The 16,107-nt window shown below is 41.1% G+C and overlaps 1 protein-coding gene across 6 annotated transcripts in view; it reads left to right on the top strand.

Moving 5' to 3' along the window:
- Nucleotides 1–14,088, top strand: part of LOC143025468 (G2/mitotic-specific cyclin-B3-like) — a 65,945-nt gene extending 51,857 nt beyond the window's left edge. For all 6 annotated transcript variants that reach the window (XM_076185175.1, XM_076185178.1, XM_076185176.1 and 3 more), the window contains exons 7-9: nucleotides 4,396–4,570; nucleotides 12,602–12,707; nucleotides 12,807–14,088. In XM_076185175.1, the coding sequence (XP_076041290.1) occupies nucleotides 4,396–4,570; nucleotides 12,602–12,707; nucleotides 12,807–12,858 (333 nt within the window). In that variant the 3' untranslated portion in view covers nucleotides 12,859–14,088. The remainder of the gene's footprint in view (nucleotides 1–4,395; nucleotides 4,571–12,601; nucleotides 12,708–12,806) is intronic.
- The last annotated feature ends 2,019 nt before the right edge of the window (nucleotides 14,089–16,107 follow it).

Raw genomic sequence — 16,107 nt, 5'->3', positions numbered from 1 at the left:
AGTGATTGACTTAAGTGCGTTAAGTCTAGGTGTGCATTTGTTTTTTATGTTTGTGAGGTGTTGTTTGAAAGACATGGATGTATCGTATGTTACACCAAGAATTTTCGGTGTGTTTGTGTGTGTTATTAGAGTGTTGTTGATGTAGAGATGAGGTATGTATTTGTGTTCTTTTGTCTAGTTGGTGAGAAGTGTTGCTGTAGATTTGGTTGGAGCTATTTTGAGTCTGTTTGTGATGAACCATGTGTTGAGTGTGTCAAGGTAAGGCTGGATTATTTCTGCAGCTTTGTCTGTGTTACGATGTGTGCATGTGATTGTTATGTCGTCTGCGTAAGAAGAGATTTGTATTTCTGAGGTGTCTGGCGTGGGTAAGTCATGCATGTATAGATTAAATAATGTGGGGGATAGAACTGAGCCCTGCGGTACTCCGTTCTTAATGTTTCTGATGTGCGATGATTGGCCATTATATGACACATGAGCATTCCTGCCTGCCAGATAATTGGCCAGCCATCTTTTGGTGTTATTGTGCATGTCTGTGTTATATATTTTATTTGTTAGGTTGTGGCGGGGGATAGCATCAAAAGCTTTACTAATGTCTAATGTTATAAGAAGTGCTCTGTGGTGGGGCCTATCTGAATTGATGCCATCTAAAATTCTTTGTGTGAGGTTTGTCAGAAGAGTGTTTGTGGAGTGTAGTGGCCTAAAACCGTGTTGTGAGTCAGCAAGGGGAATATATGGTGTGACAAGTTTAAGTATTAGGCGTTCAATGACTTTAGAGGGGGTGCAGAGAAGTGTGATTGGGCGGTGCGATGATGGGATTGTTGGGTCTTTGTTCGGTTTTGGGTGGTGATTATTTTACCATGCTTCCAGATGTCGGGTATAGTGTTGTGTGAATAGCTGTAGTTTGCAATGTTTGTGAGTGCGTGTATACCTTGTGGTCCAATGTGTTTTAGGTGGATGTTGCTTATGTTATCAGGGCCACAGGCAGATGAGTGCTTGAGACTATGCATTATGAGTTTTGTCTGACTGTCTATGAAGGGTGTATAGTCTGAGTCTGTGGGAAAGTCTTTCTTACGTCGAATGGTGCGTCGGTCGTCAGGGTGAGATGTAAGATGGCTCGTCTGTGCAAAATGACGTATGAGTGCGTTTGCTTGTTGTCTGTTTGAGGGTAGATTATCTGTTGTTGTGATTATTGCTGCGTGAGAGCGTGTAGTGTTAGTGTTGGATAGTGTGATGCTGTTGAGTGTTTTGTACAATTTGCTGGTGTTTGTTTTGTGATCAAGTGTATTGATAAAGTTTTGCCAATTTTGTGTTTTTTGTTCATGTATTTTATTGGCAATCACAGTGTTTAGTGTTTGTATTTGGTCTGCTATGTTTTGAGGGATAGGTGTGGGGGTATCGTGTTTAAGTGTGTCACGTTGTCTGATGAGGCCTTGGATTTCTGGTGTGAAGTTGGGGTTGTGTGATTTTCTGTTGCCTCTAGGGATGTATCTCTTGTCTGCGTTTTGTATGATTGTATCAAAAGCGTGCACAGCATTGTTTATGTTTGTGATTGGTGTACTGTTAAGTGTTTCAAAATGTTGTTCTGTCTCTTCATTAAAGGCTTCCCAGTTAGCTCTCTTGTAATTGGTGTAAGTGTGTCTGTGGCCAGCTGGGGTGCATCTTGTTTTGGTGGTGATGATGATTGGAAGGTGGTCAGAACCAAGGGCTCCGACCACTCTCCATGATGTTGTTGGGGTTAGGCAGGGGGAGCAAAAGGTGATATCAGGAGAGGAGGGAGTGTAGAGGGCTTGGTATGGGATATGTGTATGATTATGCGTGTTGTTCATGATAGTCAATGAGTCGAGTTGAGTCTGTATATCAAGCCCTCTGTCTGTGTCGGGGTTGTCGACAAACCAGGCAGACGACTTGGCGTTGAAGTCACCACCCATGATCAGGTTGGGGATTGAGGTTAGTTGGCTGAGCTGAGGTCTGAAGGTGTTTGGAACTGTGGGGGATGATTGGGGGGGAATGTACATGTTAACTATTGTTAGTGTTGAATTGTTGCCTGTGCGGATACGAATGGATTGGGTTTCTGTTGTGTTATCTGTGGTAGGGAGGAGAATTTTGGTTGTGGCACTTGTGTCCACAAAACAGATGGAATGGTGGATCAGGGTGACGAGTCCACCGCCATTGCCGTCAGTCCGGTCTTGTCTGATGGTGGTGTAATTATGAAATGATGGTGTTTTGTGTGAGTGTCTTAATTTTGTTTCTTGTAGAATTGCAATGTGTATGTTGTGTTGTTTAAGAAAGTGTTCAAGTTCATGTTTTTTAGTGTTAATACCGTCAATGTTGTGTTGTAATATGTTGATGTTGTGTGTTTTGTATGTGTTGGGAGTTGCTAAATGTGAAGGAGGATAGGGAGGGAAAGATAGCTGTAGTGGGAAATGCTAAGAAAATGAGAGTGATGAGTGAGGAAAATGGAGGAGAAATAAGGAAGGATGAAGTGAAGGCAGTTGTTAAGATGATGAAAGCAGGTAAGGCACCTGGTCTGGATGGATGACATGCAGAATGTCTGAAAAAGGGAGGTACAGTGATGGTGGACTGGCTGGTGAAGTTATTTAATGTTTGCTAGAAAGAGGGTAGAGTGCCGGAGGACTGGAGGAGTGCCTGTATAGTTCCTCTTTACAAGGGAAAAGGGGACAAGTGTGAATGTAGTAGTTTCAGAGGGATTAGCTTGTCAAGTGTAGTTGGGAAGGCTTATGGGAGGATCTTGATTGAGAGGATTCGGAGAGGAACAGAAGGAGTAATTGGCGAAGAACAGTGTGGATTTAGGACAGGTAGAGGTTGTGTAGATCAGATCTTTGTGGTAAGACAGGGGAAGGATGTTTTTTGGCTTTTATGGATCTGGAAAAGGCTTAAGATAGAGTAGACAAAGGCACTGTGGGAGGTTATGCAGATTTACAGGATAGGAGGAACGTTTCTGGGAGCTGTCAAGAGTTTTTATGAGAGTAGTAGAGCTTGTGTCAGGATTGGAAATGGAGAGAGTGAGTGGTTCGAGGTAAAGGTGGGACTTCGTCAAGGATGCGTTATGTCGCCCTGGCTGTTCAACTTATACATGGATGGGGTGGTGCGAGAGGTAAATGCAAGGGTAGTAGGCAAGGGATTGGAGATGGTTAAAGAAAATGGAGAAAAGTTGGAGGTGAGCCAGCTGTTGTTTGCTGACGACACTGCGCTTGTGGCAGGATCAGAGGAGGGATTGAGGAAGTTGGTGACAGAGTTTGGGAGAGTATGTGATAGAAGAAAGCTTAAGATAAATGTGGGTAAAAGGAAGGTGATCAGATGTACAAGGGGTGAAAGTGGCAGTAGCCTGGAAGTGAGCATTAAGGGAGAGCGACTGGAGGAAGTGGATAGTTTTAGATACTTGGGTGCAAATGTGGCAGGAAAAGGTGGAGGTAGAATGGAGATTGAGATCAGCGAGTAAATGCCTTGGTGGATTAAAGAGTGTAATGAGGAATAGACATTTGGGAATGGATGCTAAGAGGAGACTGTATGAAGGAGTGATTGTGCCAACAGCATTGTATGTGTCAGAAACATGGAACATAAGAGAAGAAGAGAGGAGTTTGAATGTGTTTGAGATGAGGTGTCTGAGAAGTATGATGGGGGTTACTAGGCTAGATAGAGTGAGAAATGAGGAGGTGAGGAGGAGAACAGGGGTGGAAAAGGAGCTGGGAGATAGGGTTGATGAAAGAATATTAGGATGGTTTGGACACATGGAAAGAATGAGTGAAGAAAGACTAGTAAAAGAGGTATGGAAGGCAGATGTGGAGGGAGTGAACATGTGGGGACGTCCTAGGTTGTGGTGGATGGATGGGGTGAAGGGGGCTTTGGGGAAGAGGGGAATGTCTGTTGAGGAAGGACGGGAGAGGACAGAAGATGGGTGAATGGAGAATGGTTGTATATGGATGATGTTGTGATTGCATGAGGTGGAATGGGCGGGTGGATGGGGGGTGAGGTAGTATGTGAGCAAAATTTGACGCAGCCCGAAGGGATTTCTCCCTGTCCTCTCCTTTTATGCAATGGGTGGACGGAGAGGGGGGTGTCGGTGATTTAATGAAGCGGCCTTGCTGTGGATGTGCTGTGTCTTGCGACACTGCTTCTGACCCAGGGCAGTGGACAAGGTGCAGGATGATCCGTCATCCAGGAGGTGCTCAGATAAGAGGGAGCGTGGAGGGGTGTGGAGTGTATTCAGGGATGGAATGGGTGGAAATTATTTTATGCCTTTACCTTTTTGGCTACCTCCCTTGTAAGGGGGAAAAAGCCTTGGTATATGTATGTATGTAAACATGATGTATTATTTAACATCCGAGAGGGAGTACTTGCTTATATGCTGATGTAATTGTTATTTTTACCTTTCAGTGTGCCAAAGTTTCCATGGAAGATTTGACATTTGCTCGTTATATCTTGGAAATGAGTCTTATGGAATATGACCTTATTGATGCCTCAGACTCTATGCTTGGTGCTTCTGCATTGTACTTAGCCCTTAAGATTAAGCATTCCACAGACTGGACTCCATGTCTGGAGTATTATTCAGGTTAGTTTAATCCTTTTTCTCAGTTTCTATATCCCATACCTGGGGTATTGATTGCATCTTAGCATGTGGTAATAATTACATAGTAACATGTTGCCAATGCTTCAGGAACTGTTTTGGGGCACCCCTATGGACACATGTCATTTGTTTATTTAGAGTAAAAAAAATCTTATAGAAGAATTATGCTACTTTTGTGCTGCTGGCACAATTGCCCCTTCATACAATCTCCTTAGTTTCCATTCCCAAATGTCTGTTTCTCATTATACTTTTTAATCCCCCAAGACATTTACTTGCTTTTCTTAATCTACAATATACCTCCAAGGCATTAGATGGAAGAATTGGCCTACTGATAAATGGAAAACTGGATTTAATGAAGCGGCCTTGCTGTGGATGTGCTGTGTCTTGCGACACTGCTTCTGACCCAGGGCAGTGGACAAGGTGCAGGGATGACCCGTCATCCAGGAGGTGCTAAGATAAGAGGGAGGGTGGAGGGGTGTGGAGTGTATTCAAGGATGGAATGGGTGGAAATGATTTTATGCATTTTCCTTTTTGACTACCTCCCTTGTAAGGGGGAAAAAGCCTTGGTATATGTATGTATATACATATATCAAAGGCTTTTTTCCTCCTTACACTGTAGGTAGCCAAAAATAAAAAGCCATAAAAACAACTCCTACCCATTCCATCCCATACATATTCCACTACCCTCCACCCTCTTCCCTCTTGGCACCTCCTGGATGACGGGTCATCCCTGCATCCTGCCCACTGCCCTGGGTCAGAAGCAGTGTCGCAAGACACAGCACATCCACAGCAAGGCCGCTTCATAAATTCGGCGACCCCCCTCTCCGTCCCCTCATGCAGAAAAGAACACTGGGAGAAATCCCTTCGGGCTACGTCAAATTTTTCCTCGTACATACTTCCCACCCACTTTCATGCATCACAGCATCATCCATACACAACCCTTCTCCATTCACCCCTATCTTCTGTCCTCTCCCGTCCTTCCTCAACAGACATTCCGCTCTTTTGTACATACATATACCAAAGCCTTTTTCTCCCTTACAAGGGAGGTAGCCAAAAAGGAAAAGGCATAAAATCACTCCCACCCACTCCATCCCTGAATACACTCCACACCCCTCCACCCTCCCTCTTATCTTAGCACCTCCTGGATGACGGGTCATCCCTGCACCTTGTCCACTGCCCTGGGTCAGAAGCAGTGTCGCAAGACACAGCACATCCACAGCAAGGCCGCTTCATTAAATCGGCAACCCCCCCCTCTCCGTCCCCCCATTGCATAAAAGGAGAAGACGGGGACAAATCCCCTTGGGCTGCATCAAATTTTGCTCACACATGCCCCTTTTACCCCATCCATCCATCTCATCCTAGGACACCCCCTCATATTCACTTCTCCACCTCTGCCTTCCACACCTCTTTTACTAATCTTTCTTCACTCATTCTTTCCATGTGTCCAAACCATCCTAATACTCTTTCATCAACCCTATCTCCCAGCTCTCTTTCCACCTCGGTTCTCACTCTAGCCTAGTAACTCCTATCATACTTCTCAGACATATAATCTCAAATACATTCAAACTCCTCTCTTCCTCTCTTATGTTCCATGTTTCTGGCCCGTACAGTGCTGTCAGCACAATCACTCCTCCATATAACCTTCTCTTAGCATCCATTCCCAGATGTCTATTTCTCATTACACTTTTCAGTCCACCAAGGCATTTACTTGTTTCTCTCAATCTACATTCTACCTCCACCCCCACTCCTCCCTTTCCTGCCACATTCACACCCAAGTATCTAAAACTATCCACCTCCTCCAGTCTCTCTCCCTTAATGCTCAGTTCCAACCTGTTGTCACTCTCTCCCCTTGTACATCTCATCACCTTACTTTTGCCCACATTTATCTTCAGCTTCCTTCTTTCACACACCTTCTCAAACTGTCACAAACTTTCTCAATCCCTCTGATCCTGCTACAAGCACAGTGTCGTCAGCAAACAACAACTGGCTTACTTCCCACTTTTCTCCATTTTATTTAACCATCTCCAACCCCTGACCCACAATCCTTGCATTCACCTCTCCCACCACCCCATCCATGTATAGATTGGACAGCCAGGGTCCTATAACACATCCCTGATGAAGTCCCACCTTTACCTCAAACCATTCACTCTCTCCATTTCTAATCCTAACACAAGCTCTACTAATCTCGTAAAAACTCTTGACTGTTCTTAACAGCTTTCCTCCTATCGCATATATCTGCAGTACCTTCCACACTGCCTTCCTGTCTACCCTGTCATAAGCCTTTTCCAAATCCATAAAAGCCCAAAAAACATCCTTACCTTTTCCTATCGCATTCTCACATATCTGTCTTACCACAAAAATCTGATCCACACAACTCCTACCTGTCCTAAACCCACACTGTTCCTCACCTACTCCCTCTGTTCTCCTAATCCTCTCAATTAAGACCCTCCCATAAGCCTTCCACCTACACTCAACAAGCTGGTCCCTCTGAAACTATTACACTCACACTTGTCCCCCTTTCCTTTGTAAAGCGGAACAATACAGGCACTCTACTCTCTCTTAAACAAACATTGAATAACCTCATTAGCCAGTCCACCATCACTGTACCTCCTTTTTTCAGACATTCTGCATGGCATCCATGCAACCCAGGTGTCTTACCTGCTCTCATCATCTTAACAGCTGCATTCACTTCATCTCCCTATTTCTCCTCCATTTTCCTCACTCATCACTCTCATTTTCTTAGCACTTCCCACTACAACTACCTTTCCCTCCCTATCCTCCTTCACATTTAGCAACTTCCTAAAATGCTCTGCCCACCTTCCTCTCACTGCCTTCTCTTCCATTATCATCTCTCCATCTGCACCTTTTACCTTTTCTTCTCTACTTGATTCGCCTCCTCTTCCTCTTTTAATTTCTTTCCAAAGCATCTTTTTATTACTTTCAAAATTTTCTGTCATAGTCTTACCCCATTTCACATCTGCTCTCCTCTTTGCTTCCTTTATCTTATGCTTAACTTCCCTTCTCTTTACTTTGTACCTCTCATACGATTCCCTCGTCCAAATTTGTAACCAATCTATGAAAGCCTGCTTCTTCTCTTCTACACCCTTCTTTACTTCCTCATCCCACCACTCACTACCCTTCCTTCTATTTCCTCCCACCCTCCTTGTTCCACACACCATCTTTGCACACCTTATGACTCCCTCCTTGAACCATCCCCATTCCTCCTCCACTCCTAGTTCTACTCTATCCTTCACTCCCTCCCACTCTTCTCTCAGCTTCTTATACTCTTTCTCCTTTTCTTTCTCATTTAAGCAGTTCACTGTAAGTACCTCCCTACTTTCTGCCCTTTTCCTTTTTCTCCACCAATTCTCCACTCTCAATTTACCTTCCAGAAAATTATCTGATATTCCCCCACTCTCTCCCCTTAGAATATGTACATCCTTAACTCTTCCTACCATACTCCTGGTCACCACTATATAGTCCAATAATGCTCTATATGCCACCCTTTCATCCACCACCCTCTCGCATGTGTACTTATACTTGACTTTCTTCCTAAACACTGTATTTGCTATCATTAATTCTCAAGATGCATCTCCACCATCAATTCTCCACTTCGATTTTTACCTGGAGCTCCATACTTCCCAATCACTCTGTCTATTGGTTCGTTTCCTACCCTAGCAATAAAGTCTCCCAATACAACTACATTGACATTTCTCCCTAATCCCTCTATGCACTCATTGAAATCTACCCCAAAAGCCTCCCTTTCCTCTACACTCTTTTCACTACCAGGCCCATATGCACTTACAAAAACCCACATCTCGCTTCCCAGCATCGCCTTCATCCACATCAACTTTGAAGAAATCTCCTTCCACTCCACTACATGCTTACCTATCTCTTTACTTACTAGTATAGCCACCCCCTCTCTCCCTCGTCCCCTCTTTACTCCTGAAAACCTCCCAACAACACTCCCAAACTCTCATATGCCCCTTTCATTTTAGTTTCACTCAAAGCCAGCACATCCATCTTTCTTCTCACAAACATACTGCCTATCTCTTCCCTTTTACTCTCATCTGTACCACATCCACACACATTAAAAGACCCAAACCTTAGGGTACTGGTTAGAAAACTCCCAGACCCTCTTATGCCTTTACTTTTTTAGGAATGTCCCCTTTTGGGGCTATAGGTAGTAGGAATCCTAATCCCATTCCCCCTTTTTTTTTTTTTTTCACTTATGACTCAAGCGGGAAGACTTGGTGGTAGCATTATTTTCGCAAGTATGTTTTTTAGTATACGTGTGAAACTAGTCTTGAATAAACGCTGTGTTTCCTACTCCACTTACGTCAGTATGTATTTACCTAGTTGTGTTATAAGGGAAGGGGAGCTATGCTCATGGTGACCCGTTTTTGTATCTCGCAAGATCAAGTTTGTTCTTAAATTGTTGTATTGTATTTGCACACACTATTTTTTCATCCAATTTGTTCCAAATGTGTGGGAAGCTGTTCTTTTTCAGGTCTCTTCTGTAGTTATCCTTTTTGAGTTTCATTGCATGTCCTCTTGTTTTTCCTCTGTACTACTTTAATAAGTCCTCTCTATCAAGGCATTCTTTTCCTTTCATAATTCTGTAGATGGTTAGTAGGTCCCCTCATTCTCTTCTTTGTTCCAGGGTTGGCAATTCCAGTTCAGCCAGTCTTTGTTCATATGTCAGATTTGAAAGTGTTGGGGCCATCTTTGGCATTGTTCTTTGTATTCTTTCTAATTTTCTTGTATTCTTTTTTGTACTGGGTGACCATATAACCGCTGCATATTCCAGTTTTGGCCTTATTGTTTGTAATATTTTCTTAATCATTTCCTTATCCAGGTTTTAAAGGCCACCTTTATTGATCTCAACAAATTGTGTGTTTCTCCGACTTTTATTTATGTTTATCTGGTGACATGTCTTTGGTGATGATTACTCCTACGTCCCTTTCAGAATTTACTTTCTTTACCTCTTTTCCATCAATTTTATACTGTCCTGATATTATCTTCTTGATTTTTCCAAATCCAATTATACTGCACTTCTTGTTGAATTCTATCTCCTAACTCTTGCTCCACTCTGCATCTTTGTTCAGATCACTCTGTAATGAGTCAGTCTATTTTGGAGTTTATTCTCTTTAATGATTTTGTATGGGAAGTGCTAAGAAAATAACCGTGATGAGTGAGGAAAATGGAGGAGAAATAAGGAAGGATGAAGTGAAGGCAGGTGTTAAGATGATGAAAGCAGGTAAGGCACCTGGTCTGGATGGATGCCATGCAGAATGTCTGAAAAAGGGAGGTACAGTGATGGTGGACTGGCTGGTGAGGTTATTTAATGTTTGCTAGAGAGAGTAGAGTGCCAGAGGACTGAAGTAGTGCTTGTATAGTGCCACTTTACAAGGGAAAAGGGGACAAGTGTGAGTGTGGTAGTTTCAGAGGGATTAGCTTGTTAAGTGTAGTTGGGAAGGCTTATAGGAGGATCTTGACTTAGAGGATTCGGAGAGGAACAGAGGGAGTAATTGGCGAAGAACAGTGTGGATTTAGGACAGGTAGAGGTTGCGTAGATCAGATTTTTGTGGTAAGACAGATATGTGAGAAAGCTATAGGAAAAGGTAAAGATGTTTTTTGGGGGTTTTATGGATCGGGAAAAGGCTTATGACAGAGTAGACAGGAAGGCACTGTGGGAGGTTTGGAGATATACGGGATAGGAGGAAAGCTTTTAAGAGTAGAGGTGGAGGTAGAATGTAGATTGAGAGAAGTGAGTAAATGCCTAGGTGGATTAAAAAGTGTAATGAGGAATAGACATTTGGGAATGGAGGCTAAGAGAAGATTGTATGAAGAAGTGATTGTGCCAACAGCACTGTATGGGGCAGAAACATGGAACATAAGAGAGGAATAGAGGAGTTTGAATGTGTTTGAGATGAGGTGTCTGAGAAGTATGATGGGGGTTACTAGGCTGGATAGAGTGAGAAATGAGGAGGAGAACAAGGGTGGTAAGGGAGTTGGGAGATAGGGTGGATGAAAGAGTATTGGGATGGTTTGGACACATGGAAAGAATGAGTGAAGAAAGACTAGTAAAAGAGGTATGGAAGGCAGATGTGGGGGGAGTGAACATGAGGGGGCGACCTTGGATGGATGGGGTGAAAGGGGCTTTGGGGAAGAGGGGAATATCTGTTGAGGAAGGATAGGAGAGGACAGAAGACGGGTGAATGGAGAATGGTTGTATATGGGTGATGATGTGATGCATGAGGAGGAATGGGTAGGAGGATGGGGGGTGAGGTAGTATGTGTGAACAAAATTTGACACAGCCCGAAGGGATATCTTCCCGTCTTCTCCTTTTCTGCATTGGGGGACGGAGAGGGGGGTCACCGATTTAATGAAGTGGCTTTGCTGTGGATGTGCTGTGTCTTGCAACACTGCCTCTGACCCAGGGCAGTGGACAGGATGCAGGGATGATCCATCATCCAGGAGGTGCCAAGATAAGAGGAGGGGTGGAAGGGAGGGGAGTGTATTAGGGATGGAATGGGTGGGAATGGTTTTTATACATTTTTCTTCTTGGCTACCTCCCTTGTAAGGAGGGAAAAGCCTTTGGTATATGTACCGTATGTAATTTTGCGTCATCCACAAAGCAGTTCATGTAACTTTCAATGCCTTCGTCCATGTCATTAACACATGTAGCAAACATTATCGGAGCTAGTACTGAGCCCTGTGGAAACCACTACTCGTTTCTTCCCATTTTGAATATTTGTCTCTGAGCACCACTCATTTTTCTTCCATGTAGGAAGTCCTCCATCCAATTCAATAGTTTTCCATGTATGCTTCCTATTGTTTCTAGTTTATAGAGCAATTTTCTGTGTGATACCTCATCAAATGCCTTTTGTAAGTCCAGGACGGCAGTCTGCCCAGCCAACCCTTTCTTGGAATGTCTATCAATCTTGAATAGAAACAAATTAAATTAATGGCACATGATCTTCCTTGTCTGAATCCAAATTGCCTTGGGTTCAGGGTATTATTCTCCTCCAGATATTTTATCCATCTGTCTTTGATGATTCTCTCACAAATTTTAACTATTGTACCTGTTTGGGACACCGGTCTGTAATATGTTGGGTCTTCCTTATTTCCCTCTTTATATTTTGGCACTATATTGGCATTTTTCCAGTCTCCTGGTAGTTTTCCTTCTTTGAGTGAGCATTCAATCATTTCGTATATTTTTCCTGTTAGTTCTTCTATACATTCCTTCAGTATACAGTTTGCAACTCCGGGCCATGTGATTTGTTAACGTCAAGCTTTAATATTTGATTCCTTATTTCATTCTGAGTAATATTTAATTTCTTCAATGGAGAAAATCTTATTTTAATTCTTTGATCACAGTTTTGTAGATTTTTTTCCTCTTTGGTGAATACAGATTTGAAATGTTTGTTCATAATATGTCATTTCTATATCTTAAGTATTTCCTGTTTATTTTTTAGTTTGCCATTTACATATCTAAAATAATTTGGGTTGATCTTTACATGTGTCTATTATGTCCTTTTCATAATTTCTCTTTTCTTTACATATTCATATCTTAGTTTGGTGTATATTTTCCATTTCTAGTTTTTTCGCTTTTTCCAGGCTTTATCTTTTCTGTATTTTGCCCCACTGCACTTTTTATTATACCAGGATTTTTTTATATACCCTTTCCTGTTTTTGTCTAGGTACATACTTATCCATTCCTTCATTATAGGTTTTTCCAAATTGTCCATTTCTCTTCCACCTTTGTTTCTTTATTATTATGTATGTATTACTTTACATGTGTTTAATGTCTATAGTAACATGTGTACATAATAAAAGGGTGCTTGCCTATAAATAGGTACATGTAGGGCCCATATCCACAAAAATCTCGATTTATAAACTATTCTGGGGTGTATCTCGTTCACAAGTTGGGTAGGTTCTATATAAAGGTATATTTATATCAGATAAATTTTGTGTTATATAAATTGTCATGATTTTATGCTTTGATAACAGGTTATAAAAAGGAAGACCTATATCATATGGTACATGTTTTACACAATATGGTTAGCCAGCAGCCCAAAAGTCACATAATGACTATACGAAATAAATATTCACACAAGTAAGTCCAGCATAATCACCCTTTATAATGAGTTTAATGTACATACATTGAAATATTTTTATATGTACCTTACTGATATATTTGTTTATTTCCCCATAGAGTATTTTTTGAAGTTGCGAAGACTGAAATTCCAGAAGACTTGGAAATTTGAAATTAAACTATGTGGATGACAAGATGTTGAGTACAAAGGTTTTTGCATGTGTGTTACCGTAATATTTTTGTATACAAGTAGTGCCTGGATTCATAATACCATTCTGTTTAATGACTGTTTCATCTATTCACTCCTAGTTTTGATAGGTGAACTTTATAATCAAGTAAATAGAAAGATATATTGAGTGCATTGCTCTTTTATAAAACTAGGTTGTAGTTGTATATAATTGAAATTGGTTATTTGTACAGTGTAAATATTTCTGTTAATAATAAGGATAGAAGTTTAAATAATTGTTGCCTCAGGTTTCATTAATTGGAAATCCACTGCCTCAAAACAACTGGCATTGGCCCGTGGCCCCTCTCATAGATCTGTGGAAATAAATTTCTGTATTTTATTAGTGTGACTGTCTGTTGGTGACTAGTAGTAGTAGGAGGAAGAGCTTTTGCCATCTATCAGCTGTTGCCCTAATTTTTCACTCAAAACTTGCAGCCCAGTGGCTGGCAATGAGCCTTAGTCTTTCCCATAGATATCTAGGAAGAAACTTTTTCACCAGATGAAAGTAGTAAGAGAACAGTTGGAAATTGTCAGCTCCCCATGTGTAAAAAGGTGTAAGTACAATTAACAGATCTTGGGCACAGTCTGGAGACCAAGTATCAGCCCCTTAGGTCTGCACCTCCGGATGGAAGTGAGGGTGTTGGTAGGTTTTGAAAATGAATTGTAGATTCTTTCTGCTGGCTATTTGCAGAACCATTGTTAGTATGTACCAGTCATTGGTCACTCCTTGTGTCGAGGAGGATATACAATGTTAATATATATTTTGGGCTATGTCTGGAGACCAAGTATACACATCTAGATGGAGGTGAGGGTATTGACAGATTTTGAAGATGGATAGCAGGAAAATTATTCTGTGATGTCTATCTTACAGGAACCTATCCTGGTCCCAATAAAAGTTGAATTTAATATATAAGCAGTAGGTGAAGAGACGGATCAAATGACATTAGCCACTTTTTGTACTGCTGGAATAACCAGCATTTTCATAGGAATTTACATATGAGTAATAGGTAAGTGCTGTATTGAATTTAATTTTAATTTGTCATTGGTATGTACATTTAGAGGTGTGAAATCTGCAAGGAAACCAAAGTTTCAACTGAATGTGCTAGGGCAAGTGTGCTTATGAAAAATATGCTATTGTACTAAGTAGAGATGATCAATAAAACACAAGTTCTGTAACTTTTATATGCTTTTCCTCTGAATATATAAGTAATGATAAGTTCAGTTGTGTGAATGTCATGTAGATAACTTATTTTGTATTTTGCTTCATGATCTATGATTTAATGCTGATATTGTATGCTATAATATGTGATGTGGTTTAACGTCACAAACTCCCCCCATCGCAAGGCTAGGGCAGTGCCCCACACAGGACTTTGCAGCGTGGAATATAATTAACCATGCCCTTCATTCAACTTCACCGGTTGCAGGATTCGAACAGCCATTCCCTCGACCTTTGCTGCAAGTAACAATGCCCTAATCCGCTCAGTCTGTGAGCTTCCATTTCTCCTCCATTTTCCTCACTCATCATGGTCATTTTCTTAGCACTTCCCACTGCAACTACCTTTCCCTCCGTATCCTCCTTCACATTTAGCAACTCCCCAAAATATTCTGCCCATCTTCCTCTTACTGCCTTCTCTTCCATTATCATCTCTCCATCTGCACCTTTTACCTTTTCTTCTCTACTTGATTTGCCTCTTCTTCCTCTCTTAATTTCTTTCCAAAACATCTTTTTATTACTTTCAAAATTTTATCATACTCTTACCCCATTTCTCATCTGCTCTCCTCTTTGCCCCCTTTATCTTATGCTTTACTTCTCTTTTCTTTGTACTTCTCATATGATATTGTTAGCTTCACTGCTACCAACACTTCAGTTCCCTTCAGTGAAATTGTAATTCACTTTCAACTTTCTTCACTTTCTTTCTATATTTGTAGTATGGTAAGTCACTCGTCTCAAGGCCCCATGCCACTCTCGTAGTGTAAGTTTTTAGTCAAGTTCCATTATTCAGTTCAAAGGTGATTTTTCCCTTCTTCCAAAATAAATTGCACTTGGTTATTCAAGGTACACCAAGGGACTCCCCACTTGGGATCCTCTTACATCCACCAAGCCAAGTCTGCTCCGACATCATGATTTAATTCATTCAATAACTTTGAATGTTACAAATAAGTGCCACCCTTTTAGGACATGACTTTACCTCCATGCACTAATAATTTTTCTCCAATTAGAAAGACTTGTACTGTCTCAAGCACTATTGTTTACGCAAGCAATTTGTCACAAGCAGAATGAGCTCTGTGTTTACATTTAAGTCACATCAGCACCTTTGATTGCCGCTCCAACCAATGTTTATAAATACAAGACGGTAAGCAAATTATGCAACTTGCAGTTGGCCATTGTATCATAACCAAATAAAATATACATATCGTTTCACCTACCCCTCTACCTAAATGTCTACCTCTATCTACCGGCCTCTTACAGGGTTTGGCAGCTACCCTTGGTTGTCCCGACCAATGATATCTAATACCCTCTTACAGGGCTTGCTAGTATATACTTGGAAATCATCATATATATAAGAAGCTAATCTTATCTTTCAATTGGTAAAATGGCATCAGTAAAACACATCAAACATATACATATCAAAAATATAAGCAACCCCCCAAAATGCACAATAATAATTCAGCAGAATAATGGTAAATAACATGTCTAAATAAAAGCATCTCCCAAATTACTTTGGAATATGAAATAATTTGCAAAACTCACTACTTTAGGGTCTTCTTGCATTTCAATTATTGTCGGTAAGACAAATAATTTTTCTCAAAGAAACAAGATGCTTCAAAATAGTATGTTAATACTTGTGTGTCCTTCAGTAATGGTAAGATTCCAAGTCTGACCACAGCAGATCCAAGGTCTTCATGTCCCAGCCTGACGCCAAGTTCCAATAGTTTAGGTCTCCCATCCCAAGTACATACAAATGGTCAAATCAATATTATCTGTAAAATGCATCAAGATTAAATTCAATTCACAAAGAATATTATAATATTCTCTATACTCTTCTGGTTCATTAAAATTGATACATAGGGTATCACAACAATTGTCTTCATAGATCTGCAACCTTTCTTCATATCTAAATGGCCCATCAATTCTTCCCTATTTTCTAAATGTATGATTTTATATTTCCTGCAGAATCAATCACCCTATATGGA

Source organism: Oratosquilla oratoria, chromosome 5, assembly GCF_046742065.1.
Source record: "Oratosquilla oratoria isolate Oo_2021 chromosome 5, ASM4674206v1, whole genome shotgun sequence".
NCBI lineage: Eukaryota > Metazoa > Arthropoda > Malacostraca > Stomatopoda > Squillidae > Oratosquilla > Oratosquilla oratoria.
The sequence above is the reverse complement of the archived record's forward strand: the minus strand, read 5'-3'. Positions and strand labels throughout refer to the sequence as shown.